This window comes from Branchiostoma floridae, chromosome 15, assembly GCF_000003815.2.
Source record: "Branchiostoma floridae strain S238N-H82 chromosome 15, Bfl_VNyyK, whole genome shotgun sequence".
NCBI lineage: Eukaryota > Metazoa > Chordata > Leptocardii > Amphioxiformes > Branchiostomatidae > Branchiostoma > Branchiostoma floridae.
Window position 1 is genome coordinate 3,195,031 of NC_049993.1, and position 17,812 is coordinate 3,212,842.

A 17,812-nucleotide genomic window follows, 5' to 3' on the forward strand; every position below is an offset into this window, starting at 1 on the left:
TTATTGCGCTTACAGGACGAAAAGCCGGGAGCCACCGCTTTCCCATCCGTCTGTGGCGCTGACATAGTTTCGAATGAAATAGAACTTCCGGTTCAACGTATATATCTGGCGTAGACCGGAAACCGCAATGCATTGTAGAATACGCCTGATCCCTCCTCTGGTATCCTCCATTTTCCTAAAAACGTAGCCTTTCTGGTTTTCAATGTACAATTCCTAGAATTTGTCATCTAAACCCAACGTAAAACTTCTATGAACTGATATAAAACCTAATATACTACTACAAACTTTGTTTTTTTTACTATATACATTTCATCATTTCATCATGGCGTAATCGGTATCGCGTTCGGCTCAGGCCCAGGTGATCCTGATTTCGAATCCCGCTGTGCCACCGATCTTGTGCCCTTGAGAAAGACACTTTACACGACTTTCCTCACTTGACTTGGTGTAAAGGTATATCTTGAGTATCTTGAGTCTGAATTGTCTTACAACGTTTCCTATTGGACATCTCAAATTGTCTTAATTCATAGTTGGAGTATAAAAGACCAGTTTCCTCCAGATCACTTCAGTGTCACTGACGAAGGCTAGTGGATTCTATCCGAAACGTCTGACCGTTTCAAAACCATATCCAGTTGCTTGAGTAACTACTTTTTGGTGTAAAGAAATGATGTTTGTTGACAAATATCATTTTCTTTACTTTCCAATGGGTGCTTTTCTGAAAATACTATTGATTGATGATATTATACTACTTTTGCATCAGAAAAAGACAAATGCACCAAAATGGGAAAGAAAGAAAATGATGTTTGTTGAATTGTTTTTGTAATAATTATTGACAAATATCATTTTCTTTACTTTCCAATGGGTGCTTTTTGGTGCATTTGTGTTTTTCTGATGCACAAGTAGTATAATATCATCAATCAATAGTATTTTCAGAAAAACACTGCTGTTTGGCGAAGTTTGGGCACAATGATATTACATGGCACAATTCCCTGGCTAGTGATATTAATGATTTGCACGCATTGTATGAAGGGAAGGTAAAAAGACACCACTTGGGGGGCATACATGTACGGGCATGACGCACCCGCTTACACGAGTAAGGGTAGAAGGGACCCCTTGCATTCAGAGTCTTTTTCGGAAGTCCTCCTAGGAGACGGATACTCCAAATTACAAAGCTGCATCTGCTGGAGCCGCCTCAAACGTGGCATCCAGTTCTGTCCCTGGGAGACTTAATAGTGCTCCAGTAGACGAGAGGGTGGAGAAGGAATTGCACACCCCTCCTTTACCATAAAAAAGTCACCTGCAGGTCAGGCAAACAGGTAAATGCCTCTCTGCCTGCTCATCTGTCGAATCAACAGGAGAATCCCAATACGTTTAATACATTACTAGTCTATTCCTGAAAATATCCCGTAAATCTTTGTCTACAGATCTTTTGGAACTGGCTGGTGAAACGATTTCCGCTCTGGGTGGCACCAAACCTCATAACGCTTTTTGGGCTGGTCATCAACGTAGTGACGTCACTGCTCCTTCTGTATCATTCTCCTACAGCACGGGAAGAGGTGAGTTATACAGGTTTTAGTTATGTATGTTTCCCGGTATTGCACTAATTTATCTAAGCGATAATCACAGGTTCGGGGTAGCAAAACCACAATTTTGTTCTACAGTGGATGACATATGATGGGCCTATGATGAGAATATGTGTGTCTATTTTTTATATGTTAATTTTGACGATGATTGCTATGAGCGTGTTGGTGTGGTCTTGTTCATAAAAGTTTTAATGCCCAGGCACTGTGGTATATACAGATAAGGTAATGTAGCTTGTTCTTTTTGCTAAAATTAACCTTTCGTCATGTACTCCCTACCTGTTAATAGATCAAGCCCTAGACTATGTCATTGACGAAAGCCATATCAGTCTGAAACGTGTATGCCATGTTGGAGAAGCCCACTTTTTTTGCATGGGAACATAACCCCAGGGGCCACAACCCCAGGGAACACATCCACAGTGATACAAACACATGGAACAAAGCCCCAAGGGGACACAACTCCAGAGGACACAACCACAGGGGACACAAACCCATGGGATACAACCACAGGGGATAAAACCACAGAAGACACATCCCCCTAGGGCACAACCCCAGGGGACACAACCCCAGGGGATACAACCACAGGGGACAAAACCTTAGGGAACACAACACCAGAGGACACAAAACCAGGGGACATAACCTCGGGGGACACAACGACAAAGGACACAACTCCAGGGGACACAACCACCGGGAACACAACCCCAGGGGACACAGCCCTGGTGGACACATACGTTACAAAATTGATCTGATTAACATGTATGGTATTTTTTCCCTGCCACATCATGACTGATTAATAGCACATTGGACTTCCTTGTATCGTATCGCATGTACAGGCCCCGGCGTGGGCGTATCTGGCATTCGCTATTGGGATTTTCGTTTATCAAACTCTGGACGCCATCGATGGGAAACAGGCACGCCGAACGGGAAGCGGAACACCGCTTGGGTCCCTGTTTGACCACGGCTGTGACGCTATAACTAAAGGTAAGAATAAGCTCGTTCACTATTCGATTGCGCATGCACGGTGACATGGATGGCGGGTAATACGTCAACAAAACACTTCTGAACATTGTTAACCCTCAAACACCCGAGAAAAGTCCATTTGGACCCCAGAAGTAACTTTTGACGCGCCACTTGAACATTTTCGATTTGAAACAAAATCCCTTCTGACACTTCCTCAGTCAACATCTGCTATACACTGGCCTAATTTTTTACGGAGATTGGCACAATATTGTGCAAATTACAATGGTAAGTCTGTGTTCAGTCCGTCTGAGGTCCAAATGGACCCAAACAGAAATTAAAGTACATTACAGGAAACAGGAAAAAAGAAAAACTTTGTGAAAATACTTGAACTAAATAAAAGGAAACATCAACAAACATGGGTGGCTGTATCGTTAACCGTTTTGGCATTATCCGACATAAATGTTGGCACAGGCCTAAAAAGTATGTAAAAGAATCGACATATGCTAAGGGCACAATCCGCAGTACGTGCAAATACGTGCTGTCCATGTGCCAAAACGTGAGCAATATTTTGGTATCGGTAAGTGGTAAATACCGTCTCCGTACGAACACGTAGGGAATTCGACGGATTTGGGAGCACGCAAACACGCCGTAGAAATTTAAGTGCATGCAGAACTTTCTCTACGATCGGGTTGCAGATTTGCCCTGTTGCGTTTTGCGTGTTCCGTGCTTGCATCGCGCTTTACTTGTTGACCTGTGAATGCCGATGCACAACGCACACTGTAACGAGGGAGCTGGTGCACCGCACGCACAACGCACGTGGCAAGCAAATGGTTTCTGCAGTATATAAAGCCGAGTCGACGAAAGACTGCCAAACCGTCTTCAAGATGCGTAAGAAGACACAAAAATAGCCGTCAGTTGCATCTGTAGCAGCTTTGACCAGATCCGACCAAAAGAAAGATGAGAGGGAAAATGAGGAAGAGGAGAGGAGTAGGGAAGAAGCGTCAGAAGATGACGCCACTGAGTACAGTCGAGTCTGAGCACGAGGAGGGTGGTTGCTCAGAGAGAGTGTCCCATGAACAGGATGCGACAAAGGAGATCCATGGGCGAACCCAGCATGCCCTGCGTTGTTTTCCCTGCTTCCTCTCCCTTTCCCGTATCTAGGCAAGTAATTTCACGTCGTGCTCTTGTACTGCGACTTGTATTTGCAGCATCAGAGCCCGGAGTCTCTGCGGTGGAATGGGTTTCATCATGGTTTAGGCAGCAGCTAGGACTTCTGGAGGCAGCAGCTAGGACCTTGAAAGGTCGTCCAATACATACATCCCCGAAAAACTTACGTTCATCGCACTTGCAAGCACTTACACAATGTGAGTGAGTAAAGCTAGTGGCACAACCCGCCGTGCGTGCAATTTGTCCGTACGTTTTTTTTTTTGGAGGCCACGTCCGCCACGTATTTCTGAAAACGTGGGGAACGACAGGCAAGAGCAGGGAGGGAGTACGTCAACGCACGTTTCTCACACGGTTGTGCAATGTTTAAGTAAGTGGTCTGCACGCCACGCCTGACTGCGAGCGGTTGCGTTTATCGTTCGTCGCGCAAGTGGTAGGTGTGTTGCACGTACTTACAACGCACGGTCTCTCTGCGATTGCCACGTCAACGTATGCAGGCCCTACTTACACGTGCTGCTGAAGCGCGGAGTAAGCACGGAACACCCAATCACCACGTGCGCAGCACGTACGTGCTGCGTGCGCCGTCCGTACAGCAATTGACTGTGAGGAAATTTTAATACACTCACGGAGTCAGTGCGTTGTGCGCTCATTGGCTGTACAGGTCAGGCGCGTCGCCCGTACTGGGACGTACGGGGGGCGAATCCGCAGCCCGATCGCAGAGAAAGTTCTGCATGCACTTAAATTTCTACGGCGTGTCTGCGTGCTCCCAAATCCGTCGAATTCCCCACGTGTTCGTACGGAGACGGTACTTACCACTTACGGATACCAAAATATTACCCACGTTTTGGCACGTAGACAGCACGTATTTGCACGTACGGCGGGTTGTGCCCCTAGCTTTAGGAAACCGTACGTAAGCAGCACGTGTAAGCATGGCCTGCATACGTTAACATGGCATTCGCACAGAAACCTTACGTTGTAAGCACGTCGTGCAACTCACCTACCACTTGCGCAACGAACGATGAACGGAACCGCTCGCAGCCAGGCGTGGCGTGCAGATCACGCAATTACACCTTGCGCAGCCGTGTGAGTGACGTGCGTGGACGTACTCCCTCCCTGCTCCTGCCTATCGTTTCCCACGTTTTCAGGAATACGTGGCGGACGTGGCCTCCACGAAAAGCGTACGGACAAATTGCACGTTCGGCGGGTTGTGCCCCTAGCTTTATAGGGCGTGTCCTCGGTCCTCGCCAGAAATATACTGGTTGTGGTGCAGCAAAAAAAAACCTCTCCCGTCTGATTAGGGTTAAATGATTACAATCAGATGTGCAGAGATCAGGTGTTAAAGGTCATTCAGTGTAAAATAAACAGCTGCTGCACGAACCGCGCACATGCATGAAGCTAGTGTGTTACGTCGAGTGGCGATTAAACAGACTATTGATATTTTATCCATGTGGCCGGAGTAGTCGCCGTTGTGATGTTGAGATGTTGTGATGTTGAGATGAAGGGACCTGTTCAATTTCTGCTACGCATTTGTATACTTCTTAAAGCTCTGTCATGAGTCATTGTTTGTGGTCCGTAATTGCCCCTGATATTTCATTGAATTTAATAAATGAAGTATGATATTCCTTAGATTGGTGCAGCATATCATCAAATAATTGCTTTAACATTTAATCATGCATTAGCAATTCATAAAGATGAAATGTTTTCCAAATAAATCGAATATATATACATAACACTTACATATAGCGTCCCAGAGGCCCTTGCGAATATTCATAATTTGATCCGCGAAAACCCTCTGCCGTACGGCGATCCGTAAATTTCCTACCATCTTCCCACACCCGCGGTACAAAAACTATCCGGTTCTAGAGGCAAAGTTACCCATCAAAATAAAGGATATAAGTTTCTTATTCTTGTGATGTGTTTATTTTGCTTGTAAATTGTTTAACCCTATTCAGACCGGGCTTTTTTGGTCATCCCTGGACCGGGGGGGGGGTTTGAGGCCCTCCACTTCTAAGTCCTATAACTCTAAAACGACGTGCCGTAGGGCCACCAAATTTTTAGGACATCATTTCGACATAATATCTGACAAGTATGTGACGTTTGACGTTACGTTGACGTAAGATGACGTAATTATGACGTCATCAATTTGATTACATTGGCCAAACCCATGAAAAATGGGTATTCTCAGAAAACTTCAAATTATGCTGCAAAAATGTAACAACAAGTGCAGATAACAGAATAATAATGTTTATTACGACTTGCGTTGCCAAAAGCAACATCAATGACGTCAATATGACGTCATAAAATGACGTCATGCACATCTAAGATACGAGTTGGGCTCCGCCATATTATATCCACCACCTTGAATTTTTAAAAATACTTTTTTTGCAACAAATAATCACAAAGGGCAATGGAAATAGACTAAATTCATTCATTTAGATGGTTTTTGATGAAAAAATACCAGGTAGTTGCAAATTTTAAGGGATAATTAGCTTGTTTTTCTTGATCTGGCCTTTCCGTCCGCCATCTTGGATTTTGGGCTGATGACGTCATCAAATTAGCATAATTTATGCATATATAATTATGAAAGATATGCTGAATAATATAAGATTTTATTTATGTAACAAAATCACAGTAATATAGGAAATAAATTTGAAAAATACATTGTTAGAACCAAAAATAGTGATTTTTGGCAAAACTGCCTGTCAACAAACGGTTGCCATGGCAACAAGAAAAAATGGAAAATTTGTCAAACTTCGTGGAATTGTTGCCAACAATATTTTAGGAAAACTCACTAAATTTGGTGGTTCTAGCGTAAGCCGTTCTGGCGTTATAGGACATCGAAGTTAGCGCGGGCCTCAAAAGCCCCCCCCCCCCCCCCCCCCGGTCTGAATAGGGTTAAAATGCCAGAAATTCGCCGGTGTAAGCGGGGAGGTCGGGGCTTCGGATCGTGCTTCCACACTTCCGGCTGCAGGCGCCGGGAACCCCCACTTTACTGCGCTTGCGCTTCGCCGTCTTAGACCGCAGCAGAATGAATGTTGAAAGAGCACATTTCAAGCTTTAAAATGATGCCTGGAACATGAGGAAAAATTAATTTTTCGGGGGATAAAAGTCAACTTGAAAGGATTTGTCGATCTTTAATGATAAAAATCACCGAACAAATTTTATTTTTTCTTGTTCCGGGTGCCAAAATGACGACAAAAAACAGGGCTACGTTTTGATGTAATCGGCATGATTATAGCATGCACACCGGCGAAGCGCTGGGCTGTTTTCCCTGACGATCGCCCCGATTTGGCCGGGCGGCGGCGCCGCGTGATCCTGACGCGCCAAATTTTGGGCTGCGCGCCCCTCAGAAACGGAGGATATGTGAGTGAAGCGGCACAAGAAAACCTTTTTCGACGCTATGGATGAAGAATTTCAAGGTAAAATACTTGATACAACTTGTAGTGTTTGGGGGAGGGGGGCGTGTTGAAGAAAATGTGCTTTTGAACATTTTTTTTTCTCAAGTCAATATCCCAGCAAATTTCTATGCAGTGTTTCTTTATCCATGTTTTAATCATGAAACTTACATGTATGTAAAATGTTTCTTAGTAATTATTTCTTATTAATTTTTCTTAGTTTATTGCTTTCTTTAGTACATTGTACATATGGATCATTGCTTGGCCTGTTGTGTACCATTATTTTTTTTCACTTGTTGAACTTGAGGCACCATGGCCCGCTTAGGGGTCAGCCGGGGAACCTATGCCCAATTTTAAGAAAATATCTAATTGTATTTTCAATGTCATTGTTACTGTTCGTGTGAATCATTTCTTGCCTCATTCCAAGTCTAAAATACCATTGTGTATTTTTTTCACTTGTTGAATTTGAAGCACCGTGGCCCCCGGTTAGGGGTCAGCCGGGGAACCTATGCCCGAATTTTTCAAACCACTAATGAAATTTTCAGTGTCAACGTGAAAAATTTGTGCAAACAGATTGTGTATTCTCTGTCAGATTGTGCCAAAGGATTTTTTGCTTGACTTTTCTGGTGTAGCAAAAATCATAAATCTGTACTTACCTGCAATATTATACTCTTGTCTCTACTATCAGCCAGGTTCCTACCGACTGGGCGAGGTTGTCGCAGTTGGTACTGCGGTTCAGTCGCAGAAACAGTGACACTTACCTCCTTCTATCTTGTTGCAGGTATTTATCTACTTACCCCAACTTGCCTTTCTTTCTTTATTGAATTTTTTATTTCATTATTGGATCATTCTGATTCTTTCGTCACAAGAAAGAAAGAAGTCATAAGAAAGAAATGTAGATGAACATCAGACATGGTACTGGAGTAGGTCGTCATCCCCTCAGATGGAAGAACATTATCACCATGGTAGACATATGTTAATCATAAAACTCAAATAATTTTGTTTTCCAGGTGGAATGTAGATTGTACAAACTCCAAGATGTAGCTGATATTAGACCGGAGAGCGGAGCGGAGATATTGAATGGTAGTGGTGCAGCCAGTTCCATTAGCATTAAGTTTGTTACAGAATACTGTTGCTACCACAGAAAATGATAAGTAAGCCTGTTGTTTTTGTAAAAAAGTTGTTTACAAATGCATTATTAGTATTGATTAAATAAGGAGAAGTACATGTACAGTGTGTACCTGCACTACGGTACATCAAAGAAATCTATGTCGATTGTATGTATCCTGAAGATAGCCTTTGACCTTGGAAAATGTTGAACTTATCCTAATAAATTCAGTGTTTAAACAATGTCTACCTATTGATATTTTATCTCTTATTAGTACAAACATTTGTCATGTATATTTTATTATACAAGTGTAAAGTTGTACTGTTGATGCAGTGTAACATCATGACTCAACATGAAAATAATGCGACATATTCACACACTTACCTTTCACCATTTAAAAAGCATTTTACTCCTTTTGATTAGCTCTTTCAGAAACAGTAAAAAACAGGCATTGTATTGTGTTTTTAAAATTTTGGTTGGAATATTCACTATTAGTAGGATTTAAAATGCAAAAATTTTTCCGAACACACCACGATTTTTCATTGATCGCCCTGTAATATCGAAAAAGAACTGGACCTTCAAACTAACCAGATTTGTAGTACGTACTATGGAGACCGTGACAATGTAAAAGTTTTAAAGCAGAGGGTAAACGATCGCTGAGATATCGTTTTCGGAAAAGTGCGCCAAGATGCAGGGAAGTGACTTCCGGGTTCAGGGGTCACTACACAAATACCTGTGACGTCAGCCTGATTTGCAGAGCTACGGTCTGTGCGACTCGTGCGACCCGGGTTCGAGTCCAGGGGAAGGGTGATTTTCAATTGTTCTTTTTTCCTTTTTGACATCTTTTTAATATAAACAATAGTTTCAGCACATTCCAATAACTAGAAAAAAGCGTTTACACACGCAAACCTTGGCAAAATGTCAGCTTTTTTAAAGCACTTGTTTTTACACAGACACAGACACCGACACAGAATAAGTGACTAGCATCCTTATGTCACCCTGCCAGGATAGTGTTAGGACTTAAGCTATAATATAGAGAGACATCAGTTATATTACACACAATGAAACTACTTCATCAATTGTCCGTTTTCCTTTCCTCTAGTTTTTATGTGCATTGGAACATGCTGTGTAATGGAAACGGGAGAGAGTCCGGAGTTGATGCTTCTGTTATCCGTTTGTTTCTTCATCCCTTACTACATTTCCCTTTGGAGTTCCTGCCTGTCTGGGAAATTCACATTTGGCTTGTAAGTAGTCATTTTTACCGCCATGAACGGAGGATATATATAGTTTACCCTGCGTTTGTTTGTGTGTGTGTGTCTGTGTGTAAACAAGATAACTCAAGAAAGACTGAGTGAATGGTTTTATACTTGGTGTGTTGGTAGGGCGTGATGAATCTGGAAATGATTAGATTTTGGGCCCCTAGAGGCTTTCTTTGGTACTGCAGCGTAACTTCCAGGTTTGCTATCTCGTGTTCTAAACAAGCTATGGTCACGAGATAGCTCTTGTGCCGAGGAATAAGTGACATAATTTTAAATTCCCTAGCAACTATTTTTCGGATAACAGGGGCATTTTTGTCAAAAATTCCTGAAGACGAAAACTCAAAAAGGAAACAACGGATTTTTATGATTTTTGGTAAGTACACACCTTAGACAATGTTGTACAAAATGAAATGCTAATTATGCAAAATAGGATTACATCTACAAAATTAATGATATATTCTATCATAGCAGTTTTTCTATGTATGTCTTGTCCCGGACCTGATATGGTCTTGACTTTTGGCTGGTAGATAGCTTGCAGTGTCAGGGCAAAGTGGGACACCCCCCTAACATTTAATTTCGGAACTGCAGGGGCGTTTTTGTCAATACATTCCAAAGAGGATAACTGCAGAAAGGATTGATGGATTGGCATCATTTTAGGCATGTAGGTAGCTTGGGCAAAGGGTTCATAATGATATGCAAATTAGGACTTAATTTGCAATATTAATGAGAAAATTGTATAATTGTATAATTGTAATGTTAATTGTAATAGGTGGAATATAAGCAGATACCAAATATGGTAATGGAGACTCATTTGCATTACGTATGTAAAAATTGCAAAACTGCTTTATGATTAATGATTGGAATTTCATAATTGTTACATGTGTACGTTAGTCAATGACGAACAACACCATGCATAAATTATTTGTTAGTCAATTGCATGAAATTTACAAAAGCTCTAAATATTTCATGGAAGTATGAGGTCGCCAAATTCTAGACATCTTTAAACCACCTGAATATCCAGCTGACGTGTCTACGGTCGTTGTCGGGGCGATTCCTCGGGCTTTGGGCTATTAAAATAGGCTGGCCAATGTTTGCAGGTCACTTTTAAAATACCTTACTCTGTCTTGAAATAGTTGAACTGTAATTTCCAACACCAGTAAGCAGTGGATTATAGGTTGCAGGAAGTCTATGGCGCTGAACAGAGACGGTGGGCGCCATAGACCTCCTGCAACCTATAATCAACTGCTTATTGAGTCACGTGTTCTATCTGGATAACGTGACGTCACGACTGCAGTGGATTGTTCATTCCTTGACAAAGACTGATGCTGTGCAGTCGAAAATTTGGATGAGTCCAATTCTTGTGTCGGAAATTACAGTTCAACTATTTCAAGAATGACTTTTACCAACACAGATGAACTTTAAAGTTACCTTACTCTGTATTCTGCTCACAGCATGGATTGTACTGAGGAGCAATTTGTCATCATGGGGCTACCTATCATTTCAGCAGTGTTTGGTCCTTCCATCTGGTCAACCAACGTACGTTATATGTTTTCCTTTCTTACAAATGTGTACTTGGCGTGCCGTGCCTTAGATGATGATTTTTATTTGTAGCAAAGCGTTTCAGTAATTTCCTTCACCGAGACGATTGTATTTTGGGTAGCGTTTGTATGTTTGTATGCATTTATGTATGTATGTATGTATGTATGTATGTATGTATGTATGTAGAAGACCAGTATAACTCAAGAACGCCTGAATAGATTGTATTGATATTTGGTATGTGGGTAGGTCTTGATGATACCTCGAAACGATTAGATTTTGCCCCCCCCCCCCCCCTAGCAGTCTGTTACGGTACTGCAGCGGAACTTCCTGGTTTGATATCTTAAGTTCCGAACTTGCTGTGGCTATGATTTTTGAGTGGTAGACAGCTTTTGATGACGAGAGTAAGTGGTGTAGGTTTGGGCTCCCTAGTGGCTTGTTTTGGAACTGCCGGGCAGGTTTAGTATCAGAGTTGAAAAGAGAATAACTCAAGGAGGGGTTAACGGATTGCTATGAATGTTGGTATCTACATAGTGTAAGTGATGCTTCATATAAAGACATATTTATTAGGCAAATCGGTGTCTAATTTGCATAATTAATTAGATAATTTTGTAAACACGCTCATTTCCATTCTCGGACCATAGCAACATGTAACATTTGTAACTGAGAAGGAGAGGAATATTGATATATACATATTATGCAAAATAAAGACCTAATTTGCATAATTAACAAGAAAATGCTACAATTTCATTTTGGTAAATGACAGGAACTTCTTACTTGTAGCATTTGGAACTTATGTGAAGGTGAACATCGTTGAACATCAATTATGCAAATGAGATCCTCATTTGCATAAATTATCAAAAATGCGTTAAAAGCATTCTTTCTTAACATAGATTGTGTACGTCTGTTGTTTGGTGGAGGATATGATCAAGTAATATAATTTATGAAAATGAGAACCTTATTTGCATAATTAATGAAACACAATTAACACAGCAGTTGTAAAGGCTAGGATCATTTGGCGAAGGTATGGGGTCGTGGAACGGTGGAACTCTAGTTTCTTTTGAGACTCATTTGAGTTGACTTGGAATAAGAACCTATTTTGGGTAAATATGGTCTTTTAGAGACTTGTGGCTGTGTTAGATTGGGGATCAGGAAGGAAGAAATATGCAAGATGATGCAAAAATGAATATCGTTTACCTAATCAACTACTGCAAATGTGGCTCAAAAGACGTCACTCTTACCTTTAAGCTGATCATTGTATACCATCAGTTTATTTAACAGTTATATTCTTGAATTTGGGAAACAAGAGACTTATTTTTGATATGGATGTAATAGAAGAATGGCATGTGTTTAAAAATACTAAACATACAAACATGAAAATGTTTGTTTTCTATCCATAGGTGCCTCTAATAGGCGTCTCATTCAGAGCAGCGGTGACTTTGATCTATGTGTTTTCGAACATACTGGTGGTGGTTTTAGGCCACTTAGCCATAATTTTAAAGGTATGATTTTCAAGTATATCTATTGTTTAGTAAGAGTTTTAGTTATTATAAGTATAACTCTCCTTTGAAAAGTCTTCCTAACATGGTTAAGACTTGGTCTTTATGCTTTACTCGGGTTGCCGTTTTATTCGACAAAAGATATGCAGATTTGATTAAACGGCTGACTTCACCGAGCAAAACAATTGCAATCCGTTTCCTAAAATAAGCAGAGGCAAAAGGAGCAAATGTATACTGCAAATTACTTCTAAAATTTCCAAGTCGGATTATTTTGTGTGTGTTTTGTTACAACTCGCATCAATAATGGGGTCATCCATATGATCGGTTGTACGGGTGCACGAAACCAACATTTAAGCGGGCATTCAATCATGCGTAATTGCTAGGTGTTTTTTTTAACAAAAGCTACCTGTTCAAGAAAAAAAAATTGTGAGCAGTGCACAACAAATGCAGTGAAAAATGATACACATTTTATTTGTGAATGTCCCATTTAGGCCAAGGTCACATTTTCACAAAGGGGCCCGGCCGGGAAGTTTTCGGTAACGTTAAGTATAATATAAAATACAATAACTACACAAAACGGACCAAAAAAAACAGCATGCATTGTGCATATTTATTGGCATAAAAACGCCACGAAAGATTATTTTCCTACTCAGATCATCGAATCAATCTATTATAGAATACATGCTTGGGGCATTTCATTTTCAACCGTCTACAAGGAAGAAGTCAAACCCCTTACAAGTTAAGTAGATTTAGTACCCTAGTCTGTATCGTATACACATTCCTAGAATTTAGTTAGAATCTACATGTACTTTAATGAACTTTTCTTATATTTTACATATGCAAATCGATCACATCCCATGCAAGTGTATTAAGTATTGCTGTTTCTCCCCACATAGAGTGACCCTTCTCCTGGCCTTGCCTTCCTGTTCCCTGTTACCCTGGCTTTTGTGGCCTACAAGATGTCCTCTGTGAGCCTGTACCAGACCCATCCCTGTCTGTTCCTGTCCATGGTCGGAATAACGGTTGCAAAAATCACCATCAAACTTATAGTGAGTGATAACTAATAGTATTTCTATGCTAACTGTATTGTGAAGCTACATTTAGTAACGGTCAGATTCGTCCTAAAAATGCATAGGTCCAATGGAGGTTAACAGAGTGGGCGTATGAGGGTTTGGATCCCAGACGTAAATTTGAAATATTTGAACATCTTTTATCTAGAAGAAAAATCAAATCCGAGATTTTGTCAGACAATATCTGCTATACCTTCTCTTAGTTTTGTTCGAGGATTGGTACAATGCTATTCGTATTATACAGTAAATTCTGTGTTCAATCCGTCTGCGGTCCAATTGGATTCCTCTAAATTTTCAGAGAATAGTAAACAGGTATTTCTAAGTCATCAAAGCAACTTTTATCTAATAGAGATATCTTTTTTTTTTATTCTTTCATTGTTAAGATCGCACAGATGACGAAAAGTAACATGACGATATTGGACTCGTCACTGATTGGCCCAGGTTTGCTGCTCCTAGACCAATGCCTCAACAGCTTCATCAATGAGTACATCCTTTTGTGGTTGAGTTTGGTAAGTAGAACCAATTCCACCTTACTGAATTGGCGTTTGTTGCGTTTTGTTCTAACATCTTTAAAACGAAAACTTTGTAACAATGCAACTGATATAAGTTACTGTTAATAACAATCTCTTAACTACACTTGACTTCATGAGCATATTCTACTATACTCTTACATATAAGTCATGTATAAATAATCTTCTTAGTTTCTTAACTGTTCCAACATAGTCCCTTTCGTATTACAGAGTCGGTAATTCGGACTCAGTTAAATCCAATACTATAGACATGTTTAGAACATGAGATATTAAAATGGAAGTCCCGCGGCAGTACTTAGAAAGTCGCCAGGGGACCATTATATCGAACTTGACATTTGATTTCCAGAGTCTTACCGACCTAACCATTTCACCTGGACACATCCAAGGCATCTCGAATGATGAAGCCTGCATTCTTTATCCTCAGCGGTGTGTGATTTCTTTCCACTTGTGATCTTTTTCAGGTGTACGTGACCCTTGACCTGGCTACTTACAGTTCCGTGTTGTGTATGCAAATCTGCGACCACCTTGACATCTACTGTTTTAGTATCACGAGCAAGCCGTCACTCAATGGACTGAAATTAAGGAAGCTGTAAGGGTGGGTACCGGTAGAAATTCACGCATTTTGGGGCTTACCGGTCGAAGAAAATAACAAGAGTGAAGTAGAATAGAGACTAAATAGTAATTTCTACCAAATTTTACTGCCAATTCTACAGAGGCAGTTAGCCTTCTATGATTTCATAACGACAGTGGGAGTCGAATACGCCACAAAACAGATTTCTTTGTAGCGAAATGGACCATTGTTTTAAGTATCGTTCATTCACAAGTTTTCGCACACTGAATGAGGATTAGGTTTAGGTCCGGACCTGGACCTACTCCTTTGGACCTAAACCGTACATGGACCTGATTTTTTTGTACCGGTACCCACCCCTGGTCAGCTGTCTAGGTACCGGTACCCACCCCTATCTCACTGTTTCACGACTTGGCCTTGCAACATGTTGGTACAAAGGAATTTGACAACGAACTCGCCCAAGTAGCCCAATAGCCAATACAAATATCAATTTTATTATGTATAACTTCCATTTAGGTACTTAGTTACGTAGTTAAAACGTATTTCTAAGATAAAACATTGGTTAATTGTAACATTGAAGTTACTAACAAGCCAATGAACCATAAAAATGAAATGAATTGCACCTGAGGAATTGCATCAAAACTGCTAGTTATTATACGTCAAATAAGTAAGAATCATACTGATACAGGATTTGCTCGCATAGAGCAATTACAAAAAGTGTATCTGTATGGCATAGTAGGAGCCAGAATCCAGGTATATTAGAGATTATACTATTACTCATATTATATCCGTAAAAGTTTAGAATCTATAGTACATAGGGTAATAATTATGTTAAAGTACTTTCGAAATATTTAAAGTTATAGTTTTTAGATCGAGTGCCATATTTTATTCCTAGAGCAATTTAAGCATGTCTGCATATTAGAGTGCATTCTATTTACTCGTTGGCTTGACTGTTTCGCACACACAGCTAGAGTCGCTGGCAGAAACAGAAGGAATGTACAATGTATAATGTAGGTCTACATTTTATATTACATACTATCAAACAAACGTATGTGTGTATAAGAATAATGTATGTGCGAGTGCGATTTTAGACAATTTCTTTGTAAACGATAACATCACTTTTTCTCATGAAAGATCGTTTTTGAAATCTTTTATTTGTCAAGTCAAGTCAAGGTTCATTTCACAACAATTAAGGTTAGGTAATATCAGTAATTGTATTAGGCAACTGTCTATGTATCAATACAGGAAATGTAGGTTCTAGGCTTTACACTATTAATAGAAAACATAGGTACAATATAAACCAAAGCGGCATATATGACTACTTATTGCTGGCATTAATCTACTGTACTAGTACACACTGCACGCTATACATGTGGTATTGGAAGGCACAGTAAAAGGCTATATGTCTAGTAAACATACATACATGCACAGTCACAGTCTTACTGAGTTGAAGCATTCTCAAAGTTCCGCTTCCAGTGCGATCTATCATTCATCATTACTGATATGTTCTTATTTCATAGTCTAGACTCTGATTCAATAAAGATTTTTAGCGTAAGGTATGGACGTCCTCTTCTTCTGTTTGCTTCTGGGGACCAAAAGAACAGTTTACAGGCTGGTTCGCCATGTCGAGTAACATGTCCAGCAAGGCTTAACCGGCGTCGCCTGACTTCAGTTGAGATACGGAAAAGTCCCATACAGTTCTTTGTTTGTTGTGTGTTCCCATCAAAGTTTATTGTATACAACACGTGTCATTGATGCCTCCTAGCGAGTCGTAACATATCAAGGCCAAGTGTCAAACGTACGACGCCCTGTTTGCAAGATTAAAACGTTGTATGTACAATATACGTCTAAATATATATATGTCTAAAATATGTCTAAATATATATGTCTAAAAAGAGGAAACGAAGAATAGATAAAAGAAGGTTCCAAGTGGGACGCGAACTGCGTCCTTCAGCTTGATAGTCGCATACTCTTCCACTAAGCTACTTGCATTACGTAGAGCCAATGTTTTCTATCTTATCAACTTTACCTGTGACGTATCCACAATAAACGACCTTCGATCAATCGAAAACCTGCATTTCAAAGCCTAAGGTTTGTTATCTGCGTTTTCATTGGATTCCGGTTTAAGCAAGCGTTTTGTGTCCTGCGCGCTGATACGCCCACCTGTGACGTGTCCCCAAGAAAGGCTGACGTTTGTGGCCAATCAAAAAGCTGGAAACGTGGATAGCATGTTACAGCCCCCAGTTTTTAGAAAAGGCCAATAAAAGCAATATGTTTTGCCCTTTCTTGAAAACATACTATTACTAGTAGAAGCAGAACACCCACCTCCGTACAGTATGGCTTTAATTACCAAGCTAAGATCGACTCAACTGAGTTCATCTACTATCATAATTACTGCTAGAACAATATTATGAATACTACCAATATGGATTCTAAACCAAAGTCAGTTGAGTTAAAAGCACGTAGAAGACAACATGTTACTTGTGTGTCGCTAGCCTGCTGCTGACCTCCCGACATGATGCCACTTGTCAGGTTTCTGGACAGCAAAAAACACGCCCTACACCAGTCATGGTAGCCTCCATAATAGGCTCTCTAGAGCCTTTTTTGGCTCATAATAAACTTTTGCTGGCCATTTCTTTTTGTACTGGGTCGCTGATTACTGCCGGCAGTCAGGAAAAGCCAGCAATCAGCGACCCAGTACAAAAAGAAATGGCCAGCAAAAGTGTATTATCAGCCAAAAAAAGGCCCAAGAGAGCCTGCTATATGGAGGCTAAGCCATGGTGTTTTCCAACTGAATCGAAGCTTGACACCCACATAGCAAATAGATTCGGTGATTTCAGACAAAGGCTTAAATAGACAAGCGTACAAGTAATACATATGTTAGTAAGTAGTCTACGGAGATGAAAATCAAATTGGTGAAAGCAAACAATACCGAGTAAACAACGATATTGGTAATGTTAGAAGTCGATACACATGGTTTAAAAACGTAATTATTTTGGTCAGCATTAAAATAATGAAGTGCTCCAAAGTCTACTAATTTTGCTTGAAAATAAATGCGATACTTATTGTTTAAATTCGTACATGGCTATTTTGAAAATGGTTTCAGGAAGGTCCATCTATGTGCCAAATTTGATTTCTTCAAGGTA

At 40.4% G+C, this 17,812-nt stretch overlaps 1 protein-coding gene across 1 annotated transcript; it reads left to right on the forward strand.

Annotated features, from left to right (window-relative positions):
• Positions 1-1,069: 1,069 nt before the first annotated feature.
• Positions 1,070-14,691, forward strand: LOC118432178 (cholinephosphotransferase 1-like). Its single transcript, XM_035843707.1, has 7 exons — positions 1,070-1,090; positions 1,422-1,553; positions 2,411-2,558; positions 3,468-3,568; positions 13,395-13,547; positions 13,952-14,077; positions 14,560-14,691. The coding sequence occupies exons 1-7, from the start codon at positions 1,070-1,072 to the stop codon at positions 14,689-14,691; spliced, it is 813 nt and encodes a 270-aa protein (XP_035699600.1).
• The last annotated feature ends 3,121 nt before the right edge of the window (positions 14,692-17,812 follow it).